This window comes from Opisthorchis viverrini, assembly GCF_000715545.1.
Source record: "Opisthorchis viverrini unplaced genomic scaffold opera_v5_7, whole genome shotgun sequence".
NCBI lineage: Eukaryota > Metazoa > Platyhelminthes > Trematoda > Opisthorchiida > Opisthorchiidae > Opisthorchis > Opisthorchis viverrini.
In genome coordinates, this window is record NW_008751663.1 from 1,940,997 (window position 1) to 1,968,931 (window position 27,935).

General features: G+C 42.1%; 1 protein-coding gene across 1 annotated transcript in view; it reads left to right on the plus strand.

Moving 5' to 3' along the window:
• The window catches only part of T265_00716 (hypothetical protein), a gene marked incomplete at both ends in the record, with an annotated part of 218,612 nt that overhangs the window by 71,347 nt on the left and 119,330 nt on the right, over positions 1–27,935 (plus strand). The window contains one exon of the mRNA XM_009164565.1: positions 8,665–8,882. Within this exon, the coding sequence (XP_009162829.1) occupies positions 8,665–8,882 (218 nt within the window). The remainder of the gene's footprint in view (positions 1–8,664; positions 8,883–27,935) is intronic.

Genomic DNA, 27,935 nt, shown 5'->3' on the forward strand with positions numbered 1-27,935 from the left:
CACAGAGATTAGAGAGTGACTCTTCCATTCCTAGTGTGACTACGCACAGCAGTTGCTTTCCGGTGGACTCTGACTTAAAAGCCCTAAACAGTGCGCCGGAGGCCACAGTAATTCATTAGGTGATTGGAGTATGCAGTTTTTAGGGCAGAAATTTGCTAACCCTTTCTCCCTCAGAGGAAGACAGTATAATTGCTCTCACAAATAAGCATTTGCAGGTCGCCTGGCTTAACATCTTGCTACCTTCACATTCTCATCGCATAGGGGGTCAGGACTTCACTACGGGACAATCCAGTATTACGATTTCTTGAAGCACAGGGACTCGCTGTTCTTCATGACGCTGCTCCCAGTTCGCCTTACCAGCATGGCTGAACATTGAGGAATTAAGTTCCAGGTAGTGTAGCCGGGAGGATAATTGTAGCACAGCAGCCAAACCATCAGGATACGGTGACCGGAACTGCAACGCACTTGGCCGTTTGCTTGGGTATCCAACTCGACATTCACATAAAAGTAATTTAGCAAGTCTCAGCCTTCACTCAATTGACTCGTTTCAATTTTAGCAAAATAAGCTGTTTCGAAAGCATGGTACAGTTGGACCAACTTCATAGAAGTTGGAAAACAAGAAAATAAGTGTAAGAAGCGTCAACTCATTGTCCACCCAGATCTCAATATTCGCCATCACTTTTTGAGATCGTACTGCATCAAAACCTCATCACTAATTTTACTAGGATTGCACATTTGGGTGGAGGTAGCCAGCATACAAATGATCTTTTTTGTAGACTGCAAAGACAGGCCTACAGGCACAATTTGGTGAGACATTAAGATCAGGAAAACTAATCTAATCAGATCCATCCCCTTGTCTCTGAAGACACCGGAAGTCAACGGATCTTTTTTTAACATCTTGTTTCGGAGAAGGTGTTTCCTTGTGAACATACTTGCAACCAAGTAGGAAATAAACCTAGCTAGAACTGTGGTGTGGTGTAACGTGGCAGATCACTGGATAGTTGTCACTTTCCATTTTACAAGTTCTCTTTGAAATTCTAGCACCTGTCACCTACAGAATAACACGTCCATTTTTAATAGGCTGTCTTCTGTTAGTCTCTCTATTGAACGTGACTGCGAGAAGTTTGGATGCAGACAGTTGGATAGATGAGTTGGTAGATTCTTACCCTGTCTGCATACAGGATATCAGGGGATTACCATCACGCAACAAACAAAGACGTATAGAATAGAGATTAATCGCTTGAAATTGTAGATGAAATTTCACAATGAAACGTACATGTGACCCTTTGTTTTGGCTGTCTAGTTGTGTGCAAAAGTGTTGAAGTTAGTTCTCCCTTTGGTTGTTTGATTTTGGCCCAGAGTTAGTGAGTGTTCCAAAGGACAGCATATTCATTCAGTTGGGACTAGGAATCGAAGAACACATTACATGAGTGAACAAAAGATTGTCTGAAAAACTAGAACATCAGTCAAAAACGTGAACTCCGAATAAGCTGAGCAAACGAGACAACCGTCCAAATCCATTTGAAAGCACCCAACTGTAAACTATTTGGAAAAAACGTGTGGAAGTACTCAGACTGGCAGTATGAAATGAGGCAAACGATTCTATCCTTGAATCGACCCACGCACAATTTATTCCGTACACAGCCCAGTTTGACACAACCCAAGGTACTGCTAGTGCGTGTCAAATGTTTCGCCAGACAGTGATAAATCTAGATACATCTGAGCAGTCCAGTGGAACGGAAGCAAGCATTAAAACCCGTTGCTTAAACAAAGTTCAAAAAGCCCATAGCGACAATGACGAAAGCAATTCCCTAAACAGCGGAAAGAGTAGTTAAACAAACTTCAAGGTGGTTTCGGGAAGGAAATATCTTAACTTCAAGAGAAGAATTTGGTGAGCACTTCTGAGGATTTCAACAGCCACCAGAGGAACTAATGTTAACAATGTGAGGATGACCATCAGCCAGAATAGCCAGAATTCAAATTGGAGGCCAAAAATTTCCCTCGGCTCCTTTGGTTAATTTTGCTTGAGACGAGTAGTCATTCTCCACATAGGTCCCTGATTATGAACCCAAGTTTCTTACAGAAGAATGGCTTGCGTAATCAACCTGTCCGGTTGTAGGGGTCAATAATCCCCTATTAAAATCCTTTGTTGGGAACCTGCGGAGTGCTGTGAGTACTGTTCACACAAAGTTAACGTGTTGTGAGTTTCCCCGATATATGTACAATAAGCCACCTGGAAATTCGACAGATTTACTCTTCAACATGCTAATTTGACCCCCATGAGAAATTTACAGAAAACTAAGCTAAATCTCTCGTTTATGATGCTTTTCTTCAACTGAACTCATGCGGAATGGTGTACCACCCTCTCTACAGTAAAAGATCGGGTGGGATATATTTCGGTGAACGGAAAACGTGTGTGGTCACTATGATAATTTGTCTCAGGGATAGGAGATATACTGTCACCTAAACCCTTGTGACCGCTGCCCGACATCACCTCATTTACTCGTATCTACACAGTGAGCACAGTGGGGAAATAATGTTACTCATATTTCGTCATCAACTCGGTTGGTTACTGCAGACCACTTCTATGTAATCTCTCATTTAAGTGACTTGTGGATTCCCTTAGCACATATTCGTGCAGCAAACTGAACTCGCGAAATCCGGATGTTTAGAGCGTAGAATCCTCATGATTGAACAGTACTGTTTCGAACAACCAAGTGTGATTCGAAAATGCATTCTACAGTATTCGAAGATAATAGCAGAATGTAACACAGTACACCAAACTTCAACTATCGAAACCCAGTGAAAGCAGCTTAGCTATCCAAAAGTGTCCCTCGAGCAGAGAGATCATGGGCTGTCAAATGCAGGCAAACTTTCATCGACTTAAAACAAGAATGTGCCATAGCGCGGTGATTGTTCGTCAGCTTCAAACGTGTGTAAATTCATTCAACGGGTTAGGGAGGGCCTGGTTTAGGTTAGCTTCAAATGAGAGTGGGCACCCACAATTTAGACACGCGAATAAATTACGGTATATGAAAGGTAAGTCAATTTCTAATAATGGGACCGAGCATCAAGAAGGGACTAACAGGGAAATAAGGATAGGCCGGAAACAGAGCCAATGTTACTACAGAATGTTTTTTTACCAGGGTATGTCTCACTGACCACAACAACAACGTTACTTGCGGAGCTAAGGCAGGCTTTCGGCGAAATCGTCATACAAAGGCAAAAATGTTTGTGTTAGCTGATGTATAAATCATCAATGACCCTGAAGATGCCACGTTTTGTGTCCTTCGATCAGAGCTATTCAAAGTGAGTATCTTGACGACGTGCGAATAGCTTACATCGCTATCATCAGTACGGTATGTTAACAACTTTTGCGATTCCTTGACTGAGGAACGACGCAAAAACGAATGCCCCACGCCCTCCTATTTTATTGTACGCGTCTACCTGTGATGAATATGAGAATCAGAAATTATTCCACAAAGTTTTCTGCTCTCTCTCTCCCACATATTTCCTTCAACTTCACATTTGCCGGTCTGCTAACGGAGATGAAAGAAGTCATCAGACATGACGCCATTAGGTACTTGGAATCAATGTGAGGCATTGCAAGAGTGCCATCCCCTATATTTCGCTCCAGCCCCTCGTGAAAGACTACTCGGCCTTATCTGATTTCGTTTCTTCATTAAAACTGCCGCTTTTTCTCCTACAAATAGAACGATCGTGGTTGAAGATAACTTGACATACATTTCATTCACAACCTTGTGGAAAAGAGGATGCGAAAGACTACATAATCCATAATACCATGGGGTGTAGTCAAGTGTGTGGTAATAGTTCTATTCGTTTTCATTCGGATGGGGACATAACATTAAATTCCACGCCGCCGAAATTGTCGGTCACACACGCATACACATTCGAATACAGTGGAGGCGTTATCCGATTCACTGGGGTGGGAGCATATAACAAATTAGACAGTTGGGATTCAGTTTGATCAAGTCTACATACACAGTGCCGTGAATTCTGCCAACAACGTTCCCTATTTTTCACTCATAAACGTCGTCACCTTTGTTGTGAACCATAGGGCATTCAAACCAGCTGGTAGAGTCGAGCAACTGACTAATCAAAACAATACGTATCTTGGTTTTTCACAGTTACGTTTAGGTAACTGTAATTTTTCAACATGAATCCGTTTTTTCCTGTTATGGCTTCAATATGAGTCAATGATATATCGACTGCCCTCAGACGATCCACTAAACAACAATACTCTCTGGAACGCTCATCATCAAAGGTCATCGACAACGTCGATCTGACCTGAGATAATCGCACTGAAAGTGGTGTTAAAGGTACTCTTTGTCAAGGTATTTCCGTGCCATTTAGATGACTGTCAATTTGAGACGCACCGGAATTTCTAGCATCCAGAAAGTAATGTGACCTGAGTTAGGCTTAGAGAACACATGTTCGGTGTATTCATGAATATAGATTTGAAGTCATACTAATTTTACGCAAGTAATGATTCTATCCATATCAGTATATTTGTTCAAAAAAGTCTCTCGATGATGTATTTCAGTGTTTTGATTGTAAGAATAGCAGAAACAGGCTATAGTCTGTGGATGGCGTTTCCCCCAGGAGTGCGCCAATCCAAAAACGCGCAAATTCCGTGTTTTATTTTACCACATTCATGTACCTGAATATGCCATAGCCGGGGGTCTGGATTGGTGCAAAAGGGGAAAATAAACTAATATTTCGCTCGGATTTGGCGAATTCATATGGCGACCAAGGACTCCGAAACACTATCGGAAGCCTGCCAAGCAGTCGACGCTATCAGACAACTGCAAAGTGATCGTTATTTCATCTTCTGTACAGCGATCCTGTAACAGCAGTTGGATCAAGTCGAAGGATGAATCATGGGAAGTCAACTAAAAGTGCAAGATAGAGTAACGTGTCTCCCTGTGTAGCAGTTCTTTACGACGTTTCAGACTACCTCATAGCTATCACCCGTTATATATCATCCTACTCGTGGCCTATTTTGAGCCACCTCCGTTCATTGGACCTCCGAACATTTTGCCCCCTCTCATTGCAGTCTCTCTTCACTATCCCAGATTTACTAATGAGAAACCAACTCTCAATTCCGCACATGCCTCAGTGACTGCGCATACGAACACAAGACGATAATTGTAAAGAGGAATGCCTTTCGCCGTGACCTAAGCAACTAGCGGCATCAGCTGTGGAAGAAGTTCAAGTGCCAAATACCGCCCAAAATAAGAACACCATAAAACGACTGATAGGAGTCCAAAAATGGCACTTTCGGCGCATGGATTCTGACATGTCCTCTAGTGTTTTTTGTTTATCTCTGGAAGGAATTGTGAGATAACAAAGTTAATGGTGAAAAAATAGGGACAGCAGGTAGAGGAAGATAAAGCGTACGACCGGAGAAAGTGGGCGTCATGCAGAAAGTGTGAAAAACCAATTGGGACAGAGGTTCACTCATTTTTAACATGGTCAACTGCATGACAACAGGATATTATGAGAGAGAAATGTTCACATGCGGTCCTAAAACATTTATTTGATAAATAGTCGTTGGTTGTCTTCTTGAGTGGATCTGTGGTATACAGCTTTGAAGACCTGGCCCCGAAAGATCGTAGATGAAGTACTTTTATTTCTGGTTTCTCATCGAGTTTGTGTTTTGTCACTGTAAGAAGGCTGGGCGAATTTCGATGACCTTACGTCCCCCCGACTCGCATCGTTGCGATATCTGCGGAGATAACTACGCTATGCTCTTTGAATCGGTTCAGAACCCAGGTGAGGCCACTATTTACGTTGGGCCCACTATGTAAAATACTTCTTAATGACTAACTGAGTGACTGCCCATCTTCCCCGGTTTTTTGATGTCGCGATCGATACTGAGCTGCTGAGCTGTCTGACAAGTTAGGAAAGCAAAACAGCATAAACAGATAGAGTGCAGGTGGTGGATCGCACATTGGAGCAAATTATCGCAACAATGCACATTAGTCTAAGTGACGGTTACGGTTGGTGTCTGTTCCGAGGCGTCACGGAAAGAAACCAGGAGCAAGATTTATCAAGAATATCCGGCTTTGAAGCGCAGCCCTTGACAATGGTCCACAATCTAAGTGGAGTACGTTTGAATTGGTCCAAAATACTTTATTATTCGTTTCCTTAAAACGTTTCAGCACTCGTGAGAAAACTGAAAATTATTATCGCCAACTTTATAGCGTCCGCTCAAAAGATTTACTGATTGTTTTCTGGTCAACGAGCAACATATTGAATATTTTCTCGGTCTTCAACTTCCAAATCAGGGGACTGCGCTGATCTTTTCACAGATAACAATTGACCTTTATTTGAATGATCTCGCAGTGTCCAACGCAGACGTTTTTTCGGCATGGGTGTAAGCAATGGTACCTCACATCTTGGATGTTGGTCAGGTATTACTTGACCCACTCATCGAGCCTGGTAGATGGTTTGCGAAAAAGATAAACTGCCACCAGCTCAACAGCCAGTATCAGTTGGAGTTCATTTAGTGAACTCTCACGATGCGCTTGAATGTTTTTTACCCTAGGTATGTGATCACCCCGTAAACTCTATACTCCATTGGCAGTTATTGGGTGCTTCCGATCATGAGATGGATACAGTCATTCCTGTAATCGATAAACATTTCAGAACCAATTAACATGCAGCTGATTGTTGTCATTCAATGAACACATACAAAAGCGCCTTCCACCAGACATCATCCGTTGTCTACCGTGTATGGTTTCCGTCACCCGGCTCAACCTGCAAAAATGGTTACGGTTGAGCAGAGTGATGACTTCCTGGTTTCTGGATAAGGTCTTGGACAAAATTAGCAGATAAGCCGGATCATTCCCTGTTATTTTCTCGTCTCTGGGAAGATACGCCAAACCAATGGAACTTGATTTGCTTGGAAATAATGGAGAGTAACCTAACTTTACCCTTTTATTCGTCCATGTTTCTGCTTATTTTAGTTTAACTCAGTTAACTCAGATAAACGTTGCAGGTGTGAGACGTTCCAGCAAATAATGCTTGAAGCGCATCCTGTGCTTGCTTACAGACCAGCCAAACTTTCTGTCATGCAGAATCCACTCACGTGACCGGATCGTCAACCATTGGAGTTTTTAGCACCAACCGGTTGATGTGACGGTCAAGCAACGTATCTGATCATAGGAGCAAACAGATTTAAACCTAGGAACTAACAAACCATCTAGGATGCAGGAGGATGCTGCCCATTCAGTTTTGGATTGTTTGTATTTTCTGGGGTGTTTGCGATGTAAAACTGTTCCTTGTGATCACGTCATTTTTATGAGCGAATATGTCCTTCCTTGAAGATATCATGCTTGGAAGTTGTCACATCACAAAGAGATGCATAATTCAATAAGAGGTGACGTATCGGAATGCTGTTGTTGATTGTCTCCTGCAATTCTCTCGTGCTCCAATAATAGATAAAAAGGAAACGTGTACTTACTTGGCACGACCTTAATGTGCACAGTAGGTGCATCGAGAGTAGTGGCTGGTAGATTTGCTACGGCGTGCAGCAAGGGATGTTTCCGAAGTCTAGTTTTTCCTTTTCAACTATAAAACGGCAATTTTTTCATTGGAAGTGTCCAGGTGGGTTCTTAAAGAGACGTTGCGTAAATCCCCATTCAGGTTCGTAAAGGAGGTTATGGGGCTAGCTTCGAGCTGTTTAGGACGGCTTTGCAAGCGTGCTCAACAGCTCTTCCTGTCAGGCAAGATCCCATGCTTGACCTTTTAAAGGGGATATACCATACTTCTAAGCGCAACAAGGATTCGAAGTAAATTGGCTTATCAGGATCCTTCGCTTGATGGGGACAAGCGCTTTGGCCTTTTCCATTATTTTCAAGAATCTTGCAACTTGCAAGTTACGCTGTAAAATGGCAGTTCATCAAGTACAAACACGAAACTCTCTCCCCATCAGTGGAATTGTTTGAAACAAAAACACGACACGCCGCTATCGAATAGACCGATGTTTTGTCTGGAATAAAATAATTATGAATCAAAGTGCAAATGCTGTTGCTAATTAGCAACTAACTTGCCGTTTTCAATAGCCACCCATTCGCGGACCAAGGTATTTCGTATTGATTAATGACCAGACCACGTGGTTGGCACAAGGCTAATTACACATAACAAGTTCTTTTGAGACTTGCAAGAGACTGGAAGTCTGTTCATTGGTTTCGTTTAAACATGTGAATATGTACTTGCGCACAGTCTGTCAAGAGGGGAAAATTTGATTTGTGGCGTCCTGCAATTTGACCCCCTACAATTTGTCCATCTATACTTGCGGCCAACAGAACATGTGCAAACCGTACAGTATATGTATTATCGGTTCTGTTGGATATGAAACAGGATCAACTAATAGTTTATTGATTATTCCTCACCCGTGTCTCTTCTGCTGGACCAGCCAATAGAACTTTGGACATTCTCCTTCTCAGGATAGCCAATCAAACTTCATCATTCATAAGTTTTTAAGCTTTGTCATTCATACGTTGCGTGCATTTGAGTTTCCAGGAGTCATTGTTTTCTTGCACACATCTATGCATTTCACACAGATACCCGGTTTAGTGGATGGCAATTACCTCTACAAACATGATGAAAAATAGTTCGTTGGTCGCTCTCCTCCAGAATCCCAAATTAAACGCGACAACAACGCACAATGTGGAAATATGGAGTGCGACTTTGGTTCAGCCCACAGTATGTTTTATGGGAACAATTCTGAACATATTGAACTTTATCGTGTTTCGTCAGCGACAGTTCACGGCCACGCCCTATTTGTATATGTCTGCACTGGCGATTGCCGACGCGGGCACCCTGCTCGTTTATCTACCAACAGGGATAACGAAGTATGTTCACCCAATAATTGTGATTTTTATTTGTTGATCCATCGTAGGATTAGGTAAAGTCCTCCCGCAATAACAAGCTTATAATTGTAACATATGAATGATAAAGTAATTTTTAGTTCTAAACAAGAGAATGCACCCGAAAATAACCACTGGGATTATTTGAGTTATCTATCTTTTACAAATTGAAAAATCTGGTTCCTCCACAAGTGTTCCGAAAGTGTGAGGTACCGGACGAAAGGAGGTCACTGGCTGGCGAGACATCTTTTGGATAGAATCATAATTTAAAGACAGAATCCCGGCATATCGTGTAACCCAGCAAACTGCAGAATCATATTTGGACCCAATCAAATAAGTCCGAAATTAGGTAACAAAAGAGAAGGAACAGAAGAACGTAATATCAAGCTCCTTCACCCTCGAATAAACTAACATGTTGTCGTTATTCCTAAATCAAGCACCACACAATTCCTACAGAATCGGCGAACTAGCGCCACTGACTCTTACGCCCAAGCATTAAAATTTTGAGTGCTGACCGCGTGTGAACAAACGTGTTTGTTTCAAAGATGCAATGAATGGGCGATAATGGTCATTGCCTTCCTACGGATGGTAGATACGGATGTTTTCCTACCACCCTTTGCACTTCAACTTGTGCAAATTCCATTATGTCCATTTAATATCGTCCCCTAGTTCTAATGATTTACGTAACCTAGGAAAGCATGAATGATGTGAGATTTTTCAGACTGGGTAGGAGTCTCTTTGATTAAGAGAACATGAACTGTACTAAAAGCTTTGAACATGGCCGTTCTATATGCCATAGCCGATGCATATGTGGTGCCCCAATGACATCTTCGCCAATCGATGGTCTTATGAAAACATGGGCTGTGATGCAACATTAGAGGTTCTGACCTTGCAATGTTTTTGAAAGATATCATTCATCTAAGAATGTGGTCCCACACAAATATTGTTTTATTAGTCTGACGGGAAATGTCTACATTTTATTGGCACAGGAACGGTAAATTGGAGCCCTTCGCAAATTGTTGTCTTTGTGTACCAAGTGAACTTGAGAGAAAGTAAAATTCATCCTGTTTTTTATGTCATACTACAAGAATTTGTATTATCCGTGAACCGTTGTATAATCCTTCTGGCTGAATAGAATAATTGTCATAATAGTGTTACCATGTGTTATTTGCAAATTTGGAACAAAAGATGGCTAGCTATTCCACTTTCATAATCGCTATGGTATACATATAACTGCAATGCACCGGTTAAGAATTACTATCGTTCACAGAGAACAGCGACTATCAGTCTGACAAACGAGCATAGTATATTTAGTTGCGCTTATCCACAACAGGCAAGTATTATCTTATCTTTAGTTGTGTCTGTGGGTTGTCGTACTGCTGTAGGACCCTTTCGGTGCCCAGCTGCCATGCCACCCAAAGGATGCATGAAAGATGTGATACTGCCAGGTTTCCAAAGTCTAGCAGGGTAAGTCGAGAGGCAGAGGCCGTTTCGAACCACGAACCTTCTTGTCAGTAAATCCGCGCTCTAACCACTGAGCCATCTCGCCCACTTCAGTTGGCTATTTACAGTTTGGTTTGTAAGTAGGAAACACCACAAAGGTACATATTGCCTGTTGATCAAAACACCAACGCGAATTTCAGTAACATCAACTGGCTTAGGGAGTAGCTGGAAATTAAGTCCGTTCGGCGGCATCCTGTATAAAATTCAAACACAGTGGAAGGGATGTTTTCTTCTTAAAAAGTCGATGCTATGCTGTAATGAGCAATAAAGTGTAGCTCGCCGAGTGAAGGAATGTTGGGATGTGGTAAGGACATGCTTACGTTCCCTGATGTTGCAATCAGCAGCCGTGTTCGTTGCGTTTATCCCAGCTGGTGCTCACACGAGTGTACGTTCTAGATAGCCTGTAAACAAACATAGGTGAACAGCAGCTGGCTCCATGCTTCACAGTATTTCCTAGCACTGCATCTATGATTGCACTATATTCCAATAGAAGGAACACTAGTCACTAGAAGTAGATGATGCATTCTGCTCGTTGTCAACAGAGCATCAAAAGGTTTCAGAGCTAGATCGCAAGTTCCGAAAGTTCCAACGCCCGTAGAACTTCCTATTGCACCGGCTTTTGCCCCAATGAAAAACTAGGTGTCTTTTGGAACACAGGACATCAAATCTGAGTAGGCCTGTTTTGGCCAACGACGATGGGGCTTGGAAGCGCTCAAATAAAGCGGCAAACAAGCTTGTGAGTATCGGTGATGAATATCTGAGACTGTGATACCTGGACACCTATCCCTTATTAGCAGTGCATAGACATTTCGAGAAATATCTATATCTTCTCGTACGGTGATAATGTGCACGGAACTACCATCTAGTCGTCTACGGAAATTAGACTCTAGACTTCAATCGACATAAATACCAGTGTTGGTACACTTACAACATGCAAAACTAAAATAGAAAAGTGCATTGTAGGGGTATTCAGACCTACTGTGATCAGAAGGTTACTATTTGGGTGAAAAAATGGTGGTCATATGGAGGAGAACTGTTGAACTTATGCGAATTCAACTTTAGTACAAATGGGATCTCCCTGACACATTCTAGTTGCATAATTATCTACTGGATAGACATTGATCTAATAGATGTTAAGACCAAAGACTTCACAGAATGAGACCATCGTTTGCCTGATGATCCAGTTCATCTAATCATCTCTTACCCTTTTCGGCCGGTCGACAGATATTGAGTACAGCCAGACAGTTTTATGGTAATGTTTTGCGGTGGACCAACACAAGTCTTCACTTCGCCGGGCTAAGATGCTCGAAACTGACACCGGATGACTTGCTTCGTACGCGGGAGAATTGAAATCATTCTCCTGTGCAAAACTGACTTTGAAACAGCCCTAAACTCACATCAAATTATAAGACGAGCTGTGACATACGAAGCGTTTATGTCTCTGTTGGTGGTCGTGTACTTCGTTCCTAATACCACATCATTAAGAGTTCAAACAAAACCAAAAAATTAACAGAGGGAGACCTCCTACTCTCTGTTAGCGGGAAAGCAATGTAGCCCATTAGAGCAGGGAAACCAGTAATTGGTTGATTCTCTTTCCGGGTAGGGAATCTCATCATCTAACACGATAGTGATTCAAGAAATCGCCCGATCACCCGGATGATACGGCAAGCTATTCAAGCACTCATTGCTTGTTTTTATGTATCAAAGCTTCCATCCTGTCCTTTGACACAAATATAATTCACGATAACTTGCGAATCAGCAGCCGTTCACTGTTGGATCAGCATTGGTTCATTCAGTATATTTTACGCAGAACTAATTTTGAGCAGTGTAACCTAGCATTGGAAAAAACAGTTGATTTAATATCTTTGATGGTTTTCGTGTCAAGTGATAAATCCGGACTTGACGCGCCCATCAAGTGGATGTCTCAGTGTCACTGACGGAACCGAAACTGTTTTTATCTCCCGAAAGATGTGTCTGTCAGCTTGGAAGACAATATCAACATTAGGTCATAGGAAGCAGACCGAATAGAAAATGATGTCCTTCGGAGTTGCATTAACAAAAGTTTAATCTGTCCGAGTAAGAGAAGGCGTCAATTAACGTAGTGAAATGAAAGGGTAGCAGAGTCTATCGATGGAAAATTTCCCATAAACATGGGAAAACTAACAAGACATTACTTGACGTCGGAACCATTGATATCCCGAGCGGCATCTAATTATCCGAGCAGCTGAATTATTCAATATGTGCCAACAGAGTGACCGAAACAGACGCAAAGAGACTTCAAACGTAGAACGATTTAACACATTACGAGCGACCAAACTGGTGCATCTCCCATAGATTAGGAAAGGTGTATTTTCATTCACTGGCTTGTTTTCAAACCTGTTAGAGTAGGGGAAATAAAATGTATACGTAATATAAGAACAGCGGTTGGACGAAAAAAACTACACAAAGAGGGCCGAAACAGTAGAATTTATTGACATAATCTATCATAATAGTTCAGTTTGCAGTACACTATATACTTGAGATGAATCAGGGTCTTCGTATTTTGACAAAACCCATCTTCTTTCGTCACGTGCTTGTTGCACTTCCAGTCTGTAGATGCGTTCTCCCCGAAAATGTGCTCTTTTCAGGAGACGCAAACAAAGTTTCCATAATGTGGGCGCATAAAACCAAAGCAATCCTGTGGGGAATATTCGTGTTATGTTATTCAATCGGTAAAACAAAATCCCTCGAAAACGTCAATATTTTCTCCCTTGATTAAGTTGCCTTTACCGTATTTTCGTCGAAAACTGAACTTGGGTCTCAAAGCTAGAGGAGATCCTGGGGAAGAGTCGAGAAAAGCCCGATATTTTTGGTTTTTAAGGGTAGTGTTCCTAGAAGAAATAAAGTCTGGAAACATCCTAACATGCTTGCTCTGCTATCGTTATGCGTCGCCAACACTTCACGGCCCTCTCCCGACTTGCGTACTACTCCTGTACTGAGTGTTTCAGTTTTGCCACCTAGTTTTAAGTACTGATCTTCAGATGTATCAGTGAACACAACGGGCTGATAAATAAGTTAATCTGTACCAAAATTTACAATCAATCAAACATTGTCCTTTAATAAAGGTTTGGCAGAAAATCAGGGGTATACTGCCAGGCAACATTTCTACTTGAGGCAAAAGCATCATCCAGCAAAATAAACTAGTTGGAAGGCTGATCGCGTGTTAATGTACACGCAGAAAAAACGCCCAGCAGATTCTTGAACGACCGTGTAAATCTGCTGAATGCTTTGACCTGACTGTGAGGGTGGAGGGAACTCATAGTGAAGTACCGAGTAATTTTTACCCAAAATATATCACGGGGGAAAAAGGTTTGAAGTGCATGTTGTACTTGTTTCTGGTTTTTGTGTATGAAGCCAAAATCTCTTAGGGTTCAATTTGACGAGTTTGTGTCGGAAAAACTTGTCAGCTTTATGCATCACGCAGTTTAGTCCAGGTCTTTATGCATCCGATGATCAAGGGATAACTCTCAAGGCAGCCGGAATGGCGCCGCAGTTTGTGCTAAAATCCGGCCTACAGAAAACTGAAATATGACAGATTTGTGTATACTGCCGATGCAAAATACCGTCTCTGGCGCCTCCGAATTCATTTAGCCCAAATTTACAAAACGGTACAAATTGTGTGGTTGATATATATAAATGTATCCATTGGTGGCATGATAGCTTGTAACTGCCAGCAATTAAAGACAAAAATTCGCCTTCAGTATTTTTTTATGTACGACCCATTTGGTCAGGTGAACCAACCGAATTGCTTGTTGAGGGTGGCCAAAGTCACAAGAGTGCCATATGCCTTCTCTTACGGTAATGGTATGGGGATAATATTTATATTCCAGTTAAAAGCAAAAACTCAAGTGCAACTAAAATTTAGTATGTGGAGATGCAGCGGAGCATTTCACGCCGCAGCTTCTTCAGCAATGCGTAACTTTCTTCAAGTTGAATTCAAAAGTGCATGGCAAAACGAATATCAAACAAGTTGACTAGTGTTACAAAAACTGTGGTGCACTTTGCGTTGTCATTCTTTGATCCACGTGATTAAGGTTGTCTGTCTGGTTTGTCGAGAGATCTAAGGAACCATTCACGTTGAAGACGGCGTTTCCATGCGGGCGCAATAAATGAAATTCTTCGACAATAATGGACGAGTGCCACTCTCATGTGGTCCCTATTTACTCCAAGTCAATCCTTATAGGGTTGGTCAAACGTTGGCTACTAACTACTCTGTATATTTGAAAAAATCAGGCTCAATTTTGGGAATTAGTCATGTTTTTCTATCTTTGAAAATATCAGAGTTTCTTACATCGGCTAACTTTTGACGTGTATTGTGAGCAGGTATATTCTTGTGGAGGTGAGCAGTCACCTGAAAACCCTTTGATATTAGAGTTCCAGTTTGGCGCTCAAATCCAAATTGGTGATTAGAACTGAAATCACTAAGACATTTAATGAGTGAGCCTGTCTCGTGATTTAAAACATGCCAAAGACTGTGATGTGCTGTTCGAAATTTCCATGAAAGTTATATAAGATGTATATGCTGAATAATAATAATAGTGTTCATTGGTGAGTGTTGTTCATCCTCCATATTTTCAAGTATTAATGCTTACTAAATTTTGCCTAGTGAAAAGTTGACTAGATGCATTGCAACTGTAGCAACTCTTCTTTCCAAGAATTTGTTAGTTTTGGGAACAAAAGCAAACCATACACTCGAAGCTCAAAAGTCAATTGCTGGGATGCACTGGCGTCTACGTCAATGAACCAAAACATTTCGTTCGATCTGACCTCACTCACTAGAATGAAAATAAATGTAACGAGTTTAAGGAAATTTTTGTTTTTCTGGGAATGCGTGACCATTTTCCGTAGTTTATCTCAGAACTAAAGAGGTTGATGCTGAGTAACATCGAAGATCTTGATGTTTTCTCGGCGATCTTCAATGTGGATTCTTTATAAACAGCATCTCTCAGTAAGGGACAAACCTGCATAGTCCACAACCTCTCAGTTGCTAAGATAGGTCCAAACTCATTCCACATGTGGGAAGAACTGTTGCAGTTTCACCAGGCGCGTCATTTTATTCATTGAATGACATACATTGACATTTCGTCGTATGCCAAGGCGACGTTTGCTTGACTCCGCAGTCAGCAATTGCAAACATGTGTGAGACATACGTATTTGCAACCAAGAAAGATTTCGGTGGTATATTAAAATAGGGATGGTTGCTACGTAAAAAACGAATGTACAAACCTACGTGAATATCACTGAATATGGGTCCCCACTCAAGGTCCTTTAGTACGATGTAGAAACGGATCATTCAACTGGAAACAGAAAGTCGGTCTTGTCTTAATAGATGAACTATGAATTTGACATATAAACCCTTTCATCCCCAACAGTCATGCACCTTGTTCAAGATGCTCAAAATGCTGCTAATAGGCCGTAACTCGTGCTTTTTTAATCGGAGTCGGATATTTAGTGCGTGATCAACAAAGGTGGGTAGGAGCAATGTTGTGGAATGTAGGTAGGTCGGGTGCGCTCTACCCACTGCCCACTACTACTACTACTCACAACCCAATCAAAGGTGGATAGTGATTGAGCACTGGACTAGGAAGCTGTAGTCCGCTCTTAGTGGCGTTACAAACTACTCCATCCCCACATTCAGTCGCTCCGGAATCATTTCGCTACTTCATCTGAAACCATTCAAATCGTTCTCAGTAGTGCATTCACACCAGTGACCGCCTGACGAGACCGCCATCCAAGACCGAGGAACAGATAGAAGGCCACCTGATCAACAGCCAAATATACCATGAGCACAAATACCACCTTATTCTCAGTTATATACATATATATGCAGTGAGACTTCTCGTTAATATTGGTTGCATTATTCTGTGAGATCCCACTCACCCGCGTATGTCCTATACGTGGACCGATTGGATGCCCTAACATTTCAACCAGAATGGATTAGGGAAGAGCTGTATAGTGTGCCAAAATGTACTTTTCTGCAATTACAAACCTTTATTCTTTCTGTTCATGCGTTATCCTGCATGACTCAAAAGAATATCCTGGACTTAGCGAAATACAATCATTTACAAACAAATTTAGTTCTGCGAGTGACACAGCTGGAACCCAGCTGAATCTCTCGTTTGTGATGTATCCTGGACTGATGTCCTGGACTGTTTCTCATATTGCTATGGAACTATTGTACTAACCTTCCTGTTGTTCAACCCCACTTATCCTCTTACCGCTACTTATTCTTGTGGGAACATTCATTTTACAATGTATTTGTCCTTGTCCCAAGTCACTGCAGCTTCAAGTGAAATCATTTCAAGAGCACAGCCATCAGCGAGTCGTCATCTGATTTTTAACACAATCCTAAAAAGATCTCCATTTTCAAACCTTATTTGAGGTCCCCAAGAAGATGTGGGTGGAGGCTCGGCTCACTTTAGGTTTGGACGTCATCCAAAACTGTTAGCTATTGTTATTAGAAATCTGGGTATTATGCAGGATTTTGTTAAATCTGAATGCTGTTCCTGCTCCCTGCCTGGTGCCGAAAAAAGACTGATCGATAATGAACACAATAGCTTTATTGTGAACAAACGAGAGTGTGCGAATACAAAAACTACAACGGCCCCACGTTATTCAAAGGCCAGTTTTTGACATTGATCCAGCTGTCTGATAGGAGTTCGTAAAAACCCATCTACATTGATCGCGCTTCTATGAAGTGCCTGAATGCTGATCATATTCGGTCGTGCTTCTGTGGCGTGTCCGAACACTCATCGGCTGTTACTGAAGCGATTGAATGATCGACTAGGGTCTCAGTAAGTTTCGGGCATCGTGTGGTTACTCTCATGAATTTGATCTTCCTGACAAACGTGCACCTTCAAAGGCCTCAATTTGATTTTTAATACTTGTGCAATTACATGCGTTACTGTTCCCAAAAGAATGAACAAGACCTTGAAACATGGCTGGTTTGTCTGAAGTAACCACAAGCTATGTATCAAAGCACCTAGGGTTGCCCCGTTATTCACCACAGGGCAGCATTATCACTGTCGAGAGAACGCATGGAGGAGCATTTCTTGTACGATTCTTTTATCTTACTCTTGAAACCCTCTGGTCCGCACGACAAATGGCACATTCAAAAAGTAGTCTGAACACATAGCACAAACTAAACACCCAAACCTGATAGATGAATGGTGGATGAACATCAACCAATTGGTTGTTCCGATTCCCTGGAGGAAATTCCTGACAATTCTGGGGTCTGCCACAGGTCAACTTCGGTACGAAGTTTGCATGAATATAACATCCCTATCTGGCTATGAACTGTTCCTTAGGTTGTTCATCCAGTAGCCGATTATAGTGAGCTTCGCTGTGAGCTTAGCAACATTGCCGAGCAAACACCTTGATCTTATCAATAAATTATTTGACCTGGAAACCGATTCGGTCATTAATCAATGGAGAAAATCTAAAATATCAAATAGATTATCACTCCGATAAAATGCGCTCAGACATTAAAGAAGACAGTAATGATGGGTCCCCATGAATTTTGAGGTTTGTATGCTCTCTCAGTTCAGTTTTAGTCTGATGGCTATACTTTTAAAACACTCGGTAGAATTGATATGACGGGAGCTTTGCAAACGCTCCAGCAAAACGTTTCTTATAGCACTTAAGAATGCACTAACCGAATGAGTACTCCACACAAAACCACTGAAACAAAGACGATAAATTTTCAGACAACCAGCCTGGGAAGCAGAAAGCTGCTGGTTCACTGGGTCGTATTCATCTGTCATCTGACGTTTTGCCGACGGCGTATGAAAACATATACAGTCAAATTGCTGGAACGAAGGCAGACAATGTAGCCTGTCGTTCAACATGCCGTATGAACAGTCTGGCTGACTTGCCTTTCTGGTACATTCTTGGAGAATACGACCATAAAAAGCACATCAAAAGCAAACCGACAAGAGTGACAACTGGTCAGTGCCCGTCGGAATGTACCCTAAAGGATTGTCTCTCCGTGACTACTTTTATATAATATTCATCACACATCCAATGGCTAGTTAAAATCAACTTTTGCAGTCACCTAGCTCAATCGGTCCGACCCAAATGCTTAAGGATTCCCTCACTTTTTTAGATTGTATCCATCGTTCAACATTTGTTAAAATCACTCCTTAAGACGAGGTGGCAGATAAGCTTGGTTTCAAAATTTGCGGCATTTCAGTGATTAGGTTTCGACAGAGTTATGTAGGAAAAACTTTGGCCGTCAACCGCACACTGAAATACCTCATGATTGTATTTTCAATAAGTCCGACAACCATTCTGAAAGCTGGTATTTTTAAAACTGATGACGCGTTGCCTATAAGATAAACGTAGTAATCAAATTTGGGTTCGAAAACACCCCCATTAAATAGCGTTAATGTACAACAGGACCCGATATTTTCGTTGTTAGAACTACGAGTGAAGGTTAAAAAGTCTTTGCTGTGTAGTTATTTATTAGAAAACGCCAAGTGAGAAGTTACAGACTATTGGACAGGGAAGCAAATCTCTCATATGGATCTTGTTTACAAAAACTGAATATACATCTTCTCATTGAACGCGTCCTCCTGAATTTTCCTGGATATTCATTGACTGTTGCTCAACTACAAGCAAACGCTACTCCACAAATTCCGTAGTAGATCTCACTTTTCGAGAGGCACGAAACGGATTTACGATAAAAACATGGTACTCGTATGCTCCAATCAGTAGTATACAGCGTCACACAGCATCTCATGGTAGGCTGCAGACGTCCCTTGTAATTCCATCAATTGCCCGCCGAACGCGGTGGAATTATATTACTTCCTTTCAGGATTTACTGATGAACATGTGATCAATTTACAGCCAGTGAAGTTGGGATACATTGCATCACATTGCCAAACATATTCATTACAGTTGCTTGTGAATGCATGCCCAGTTTTCTAACGGAAATAAACACGATACTACTTACTCTGAAATTCGCGGCCGATGACATTTGTGCTACAGAACATGATCTTAGTTGTATTATCAGATAAGATCTCACAAGTGTTTTCCAATCCAACGCTGACTTAGTACACGCAAACTTAAGCATGCAATTGGCTGAGATATTATCCGAATGAAATCAGTACAAGGTTATCATTCACTCCACAAAAACTGTCTTGAATAGCGTATCTTATCAGTTCTGTATCCAACATGCAACATGTTCTCTTGAAAACATACACGAAACATGCTTGAGAAACAAAAACGTATTTCGCATCATACGAAAAAGTCTGATAATAAATCGTAGAATTTGCTTCGCGGTAGCAAAGTTATTGAGGAGAAACTGTGTGAAACCAAAACGAAACTTGATTAACTTTGTTTTTGGGATTTGGCGAAACATGGGTCGAAGAAACAGTGATTTCTAATTTACGGTACCAGATGCACTCACTTGCATATCAACTTGGCTTTCACCTACCTGATGAGCACCAAAAAAGGCAAAACTAGTCGTAGGCCGTCAAAGAGTTTCAACAATCTTGTGGGTAGTTTTCTGTATGAAAACATGTTGCGATATCTCGTATATCGTAGAACGTAAAGCATGAGGCGACCTCTGTGCAGCACATTATGTTGAAGAACATTATAAGTGAGAGATTGGTTTGGGTCTCCCGTGAAAGTCACATGATATGCAGCTGAGTGTATTTGTCAAGCTCTGTCCAGTTTAGTTTCAAGTAGAATGTAAAGTTGACGGAAACTCGGGATTGCGGCTACCTGATGAAACCCAAGAAAGGCCAACCTGGTTGTGGAGTGTCAAAGTATTTCCATCAAACTTGTGAGGGTTGCTCCCACATGTAACGCGACGATTCTAACCGACAAATGGGAGTTTTAAATGTGAAAATTCCCTTCCAAAAGCAATATTTGTTTGTTTAACGAGATAGTTTTGAGAGAGCCAGCATTACTGTTTTCTCCTGGGGCTGTAGTTCCTCCCGGAGGTAATCGACCAGGAACAGATACAAAGGCTGTAGTGGAATTCTTTGTAAAAACACAGCGTCTTTTCGGTTCTCTTATAAATATGTCTGCGGTTATCATCTAAAATCCACAGACGTGTTTCGCTACGCAGATGATAGCAAGGAAAGCTAATGCGACTGGCCTGCCCAGTCCGACACAGTTCCTTTGGGAAACACTGTGCCTGTGAGACCAGTGTTATATTTACACATGAACATGAACTTTGGACATTCGTGTTGTACTCTAAGGGGACTCGATAATTTCGTTTGAGAAGACTTTGATTCGCAGGGGTCAGAATAAAATTGTATGATTAATGACGTGGGATTTCTTGCACAATAACATTCTGAGCGGCGTCCACTCCTGAGTTTTGCGCTACAATGTACTTTATTTCCTTCAAAAATGACACGTACAAATTTTCGAAAGTCGCGCCACAACAATGAGGAAGTTCAGGAAACGTAAAACATTGGTTTTCTCTGCAGAGTCCTGTAAGTTCGCCTCGGCGAAAAGTATGTTCCAAAATCCAGTTAGCACCGCACTAATAATTGCAGAGTAGACCAATGTGTTTTCATGCTGCCAGTTTGAAACGCTCATGTTTCATGTAATAGGCCCGAAGTGGACGGCCTTAAAAGTTTGCTTAGAGTGTTACATTCAAATAGCGTTTGGAAAAATAAAATACAACTCAATGGACGAAAAATACTTCCGAAACGATGAAATATGCTACTTATCAGTCTGCCTAAAATTCTTCGAAAGCCACGGTAGGTTTTACCATTCTTGGGGCTCAGCTTGTAGGCGATGACCCCAAATTTCCCTCAGCGTTGTGTTCCAATCGAACCATAATTGTAAAGTATTAGCGAAGTACACTCATTTCCAAACCAATTTGATTTTTCAGCAAAATCACCTGCAACCTATCCGAATTTCGGCTTATGATGTTTTTCTCTCGCCAATTTCATGCATTTTGGGTTCCAGTAGAACATAAGTTTGACTACACCCCGGATACTGCGCCTACATGATTAGCTCCAATTTGGCCAAAACCGGTCGCGGGATGTCGGGTTTTTCAGCAACATTATGAGTAGTGTGGAGTCCGACAAATTCAAGACGATTCGGAAAATTCTGCTGCTTAAAAGTCGTTGGCAGACGGACTTCCGTTTAGATGAGAGCCGGCAACGCAGCTTCACTGGTTTAGGCGTAGGCGCGTTACAATTCAGCGTGCTGGCACATGGTTTTACTCGAATAGTTGGAATTACATTCATTTGCAAATCAATTTGGTTTTTCGGGAGACTCACCTGGAACCCAGCTGAATGTCTCGTTTGTGATGTTTCCAGGCGACTTAGTTCTAATTGAGGGTTACGTGAAAAGACATTGAACAACTGATGTCTCATTCCAGGTAAACCCACAGTAAACACATCGCATAACGAAGTTACAATGTAATTTAAAATGCACTTCAAGTTATTTAATAAAAGAAACTCTGAAAGTATAACTTCACTGCACTTAGAAATCACTACGCTTTCTTTACCTGGTTGAGGCAAATTGGCAACAGGACTTCCATTTAGATAATGGTGGTTCACGGGGAAAGGTAAACGAGATGAAAGTCAAACAGACAAAAGAAACAAATTGGAAAGGTTACTGTGACCAGAAAACTCCCCCCTATACTCGCGATGACCAGCAGGTGATTATTAGGGGCTTTAGTCTCCACTGGAACAATGGAATACGATTCTCCACTCTGAAGGTTCGAAAGTTTGAACAAGCAAGACAGAGGGCAGTTTTGTAGCAGACACTCTCGTGTTGATAGTTGATGTCTTTCCTCACGGAAAGTTATTCTCAAGGTTTGCAGTCGAAAGCGGTCTAATTACGGGGATCCCTATTCTAATTGGAATATGTGAGTCACAGATGCGAACACGAAACTGATGCATAGTGTTGCGGGAGTTGGGAGAGTATTCACGCAGATGAGTTTTTCACGGAGACGATTCGATGGATGAGTTCACAGTTTTTGAACTTTGCTTGTAAGTAGTTTATGGTCTCTTGGATGCAACTGCTTGCAGACAGTGTTCACCAAAGTAGGATTCGGTCGCTGAAATCACCATCCTTTCTTGTTTGCACAAAATAACGAGATCAGCGCACACATTCTGAGCTAAAGTGACTGCTTGGACAACCCAGCAAATGGATATTCGACTCTAGCCTCAAGATCACTGAAATTGTGGGCCATTCCGCAAATTTGCCCGATTCCCATGTCTGAGTTTTCTGATACACCAAGGGGACAGATATGGACTGACAAGCAGGGAGCATTGGTAGACTTTTCCTCGGTGTCCACTGCTTATGGTGACAATTTAATATAAATATTATTCGGTAAAGCACGTTTGCTTATAAGAAGCGGGTTCGCTGAAGGCGTCCAAATCTGACCAAAGAGGCTTGGTCACACCTTGTAGTTCAGGCATCCCATCTATCCCCCCCCACATCTAATCCCCAACTACCCGTTAGGACAAACGTGTGCTGCAACTCCCACTGTCCTCAAAAATGGGCAATCATCGGAAAAATTGATGTGATTCGACACAGCTACAAAATTCCTTACACGATTGATTAGTTGTCCTTGCATCAGATCGACCTGATGTGGAATCCCGCTAAAATTACTGGTTCACTTGGCTCAGTGTCGTTTGTTCATGCTCCAGTTACTTGGTTAGTTGATCGACAGCACAGCGAACAGGGGATTCAAGAGCGAAAAAATTGACAGCAATAAACAGCAGTGTTGCTCCTGGTAAAGTCAGTTTTGCTGGTCCGGTTCTAATTTAGTTTATTATGGACAAGAAAAATTTAACAGGCTTTCGTGGAAAAGTCCAAGATTAAAACAACTGACTCACTTAAATGCTCTAAAACAGTTTATCCCGAAGAGATTAATGCTGCTTAATCTTCTATGGGACGTGTGTTCGTTTTCAACTGCCTGTAAGTTGACGGACCGGTGCCTAAATAAAATGAAGTCGAATTGCCCGTCGGTCTCAGTGGGCGATGATCGCCCATTCGCACAAACCAAAGCTGCTCAGCTATTCTCCAAGAACAGCGCGTTGCGAACGCTTGTTCAAGGAGATTACAGTTGTAAAAGTAACCAGTATGTGTGGAAATTAAGCCAGATGTGTTGCTTTGAAACCATGGTTGTGGCACTGATTTAAGCTCCGCAGTTAGGTTATGTTTGTAGTAGTGGCAGGAATTTGTGTTATGTTTTGCGGAACATTGCAGCTCGTCATGTAGACGTCTATTTTTGTGCGTCTTACACAGAGGAAGCTCTTTTTCTAGGTAGGATCCATTGTTAAAACTGCTCCCTAGAACACATCAAATGTTTTTCAGCTGAGTATTACTTGTGAAGCTTTGGCGACAACGCAAGTGATTTGTCGTTGGTTGAAGGATTTGCAGAATGCGTGTACAGTCATCCTCCTATCTGGTGGGTTCACACCTAAGGAGAAGCAATATATTCGATTTCCACTCTTATTAGAGCTAATCAGCAGCGCGTATTCAATGACCGTGCTGCGAGTCAAACTCCGCACATCGGACATGCGAAGCGAGCGTGCAACCACCACCCCGCTTGCGCATGCTATTTGCATTTGAATGTTCACTTCTGAACAGGTGAACAGGTTCGCGGTGGGGAGATATGACGGGTTAGCCAAATTCCTCGGACGATGACGCAGTAACGTACCTCGGTTTTGTAGATCACTCGACATACATGACAGAACTTTCCAGTAGGTAGCCCAACAGACCCATGAAACCTGCTGGGAGCTTTTTTCGTTTGGTTGGAAAACGTCACAGTGAGCCCAGATTGAATAAGTTGGCGGTCGGCTTGGAAAACGTTTCATCATTACATTTTCAGTGCGAGCTGACGATGTCAGCTCTATTGGTGATGGAACGTTTGCAATCTGGCTGACTGGCCCTTCGACAGCCCCTTCCGGTTTCGCCCAAATTTGGGGCTCGTCAGATAGGCCAATCTCCGATTTTCCGTCAACCGAATGTTCTACTTGAACCTAGGTTGCACGAAATTCACGAACTAAACTAATTTTTAAACCAATTTGGTCTTGGCGAAAGACTTACAAGAGGAAACAGCTGGATTTCCGTTTATGATGTTTTAAGCAACCGAACACCATAAACAAGAGATTTCGCTGGGTTCCAGCTGAGTCTCGCGTCAGAACCAAAGTGGTATGCAAATCAGTGTATTTCACTCACACGTCATTACCTTTCAAAATAAGTGAAGAGTACATCATTTTTCAAGAACGCTTAAAACCAAATCCATTGTTACTGTAGCAACACACTGTTGCAACACACCGCTGAATCTAGATGGGTACAAAAATTCGATTAAAATATCATTCAACAAGCTAATCTGGTGTTGTGAACTGAGATCCAATTACAGGTGTTTGTAAAGTGTTCAGTTCAAACGAACTGGTGCCCCAGTTTCGGTAAGTAAGGCCGTAATGCCCAGTACATGCTATGAAATAAGCGTAACATCTACAAAATTTGTTTTTCCGGTCCCATCTTAATGTTGAGATATTTGCAAGGATACTCTGGTAATTGTTCCGTTTATGAATGACATCCACTTCGTGTTTCGCACTACTGGTGTAAAATCATCAGATTCCGCTTCAGGTAATATTTATTACGTTTCTAAGCTTCTCTGTCCACTTGGCAGTGCCTGTGAAACTTTTGCGTCATTGCGGTTTTTGACAAAATGGGTGCAACATCACGGAAGAATCCGATGAACTGTGATCGAAATATTCCCGAGCAAAATACTTTTTAGAGCGAATCTGGCCCTTCTTAGAAGTAAATCATACTGGTAAACACTAGTAGACTTCTGGCTGCGGGGTTGTCCATGGGCTATTTTCCAGATAACCATGTATGTCAATGAAGCGCCTTAGGCGATGGCGAATAGATGAGCACGTAACGGTCCGCGAAAACACGTAATAAATGCCCTGATAAATTCCTGTGCAACCTTATGTGAAGCATACGTATGATGGTAGGTAAAACAAGGCCTAGTTGACTGGAGAATCGTCTGTGGGCTAAATAAAACGGGGCATTTTGCTGGAAGACGTCTATTCTGAGAAGCGAAATATCGCTGAATGTGGTAGGTCTCCTGTTCAAATGTTTGTGCACACACATGGTGTTCACAGTTCGTACACTGCCCGGTAAAGTTCAGTGTCAAGGTTCGCACACCATACAACGGCGAGCGGGATGTCAGCTCGATAGTGTGAGTTGCGGTCTTCCATTGCGAGGACGGTATTGTGATTCTCATTGGTTGTGCGGCTACAAGAAAACCATGAGACAACAATTCAGGGCAGGATCCGATGATATTTCTTCAACACCCCGGGACAATTTGTGGTTTTGTGGGTAACTCGAAATTATTCATCAAAAAGTGCATGCGGCGGAGGTAAAATCTAGCAATGCAGAATTCCTGCGGTTCAGGAATTTCGGCCTCATCAGAGTGTAGTTATCCTTTCCTCGGTTACGGGATGTCTGAGCCCATTGAATGAATATTAGCTGAACAATTCTGAGGTTTTCAACAACGCCCTCAGTAATAGAACACCAAGGTAAACTTTTCACATAGATTCAGGATTACACTCACCTTTATACTTCCGAATTGGAATGACAGCTACTCCAAACTCACCTAGTTTAGGAAAAAGTGTGCATCTGCAGATTGCCGGTTGCTTACATTCTTCCTTTAAAAGCACCTGTCACATCAGCGACCTCACGCAGATTTGTTGTTGCCACGTTGCAAGGCTGTTTGCTGTGTGTAGGCCCTGCTTTGTGTGCTGTCCGTTGGCGGTGCTGATGGCAGATTCTGACACGTGGCTCGTGAGTTCTACATTAAAACTCTGCTCCTCGCGCAAATGCACTGAGCAGCATTTTGTTTAGTAGTATGTGGAACAAAGGCTGCTTTGCACATTTGCACCCCGTGGGAAGCTCCAGTAACATGCCACACATCCAGTCTGACAGTCCAAAACAAGTGGCCTGTGTGTGCACTTTGCGTGGGGGCTGCCTATCTTCCAGAACATTGTATGACTGAGGAGAACGAGGTATATTCCGTGGACTGTCATCTGAGTCCAAACAATCCTGGTGTTAAAATAATCCTCTGCTTGTAGCGTGCCTGAAAATGTGCTTGCTCACATTCGGTGCGTCAGCAGGATGGACGAGCCACGTAGTGCCTCAGAACACCATGTGGCCGAACGTCTGGGCTAAAATAATGACTTTATGTAACGTAAGATTTACCTTTTGAGGGAAAGATCATCATCTTGTGTAAGAATGTCACTTGATATTAGTTGGGTTCATTTTAGATTGGACCTAACCTAATCTACATGATGCGAAAATGGATTGGTTTACGCTTGTTCACTTGAAGGACTAGGATGCAATCAGAAGATCAAGATACGAAGTCGTTATTCGTTTCGAAAGTGAATCAGTAGCTATTTCCAGTTCAAAGGATGCAGTAGAAAGTGCACTTTTTAACCATTCATTCATATGTTGATCCGTTTATGGGGTACCTGAAAATAACTTTGAAGAAATCCGGGTGACGTCTACTTGGGATGTATACCACAATGTATGCTGTATGCCACAATGCGGTGTGTATACATTGTTTCCGGAAAATAGTGTGGTTGGATGTCATCCAGGCGGTTGTTACAACATGGTCAACACGTTCGTTCTATCTCAGACGCCCCGCCACACACAAGCGGATCATTTAAAAATGTGAGTTGATTAAGAACCTATCTGATGCCACAAGATTCTAGACAGACTACAACCAGAGATGTTATTTTTCAATGCTCCACTTCCCGGTTTGTCGACATAGATTGACTTCAGTTATAGGACGAAGTGTTTATCCAGATTTCAGAGTACTTTCAAACTAGCAGCAAACCGTAATCAGTTCAGCAGTCAACACATCAGCATGTGGTTTGAATTATATGGATGAGTGATGAGTACTGTTATATGCTGCATGTCAGTTAATCACACTGTTGAACAAATGCTAGTGGCTAAATGGTTAAGTCTACAACTGCCAACCACGGAACTACTGAGTTGAATCTTTGTGGACGTTCGTGATAAGCTTACCCATGTGATTCCCAATAACGGTGAAATAACTTCACAGTACTTTTCGGCTTTCCGACATGAACTGACGCCACTGGCAGGACAACATCACTGAAGTTTCAGGACCTCAGCACACGACCAATAAATTGTTTGCTGCATTGAATTCGCTTACATCCGCTTTGCATCAAAAAGACGGAAATATGGCACTTATTCAACGAAACTATAACCGCCAGAATGCTATCGATGGAAACGAGAAGCCCGTCGACATAGAGAGTGAACATTCAAGTATCCAGTCATCAAGATCCCTTACCTGGTAGACGTTTGTCCCAGTGAAACATTGAGTGTTTTTCGCTCTTGCGCTTTCCGCTTCTCTTGCGCTGCGATCGCAAAGAACAGGCCCCTAGGTTATTCCATGACTGCAACTATTCGAGGTCAATGTAAACGGTGCAGCGGAAGCATGTTGACGGGAGCAAATTGGAGAGCTCGGTTGTTGACTCAGGA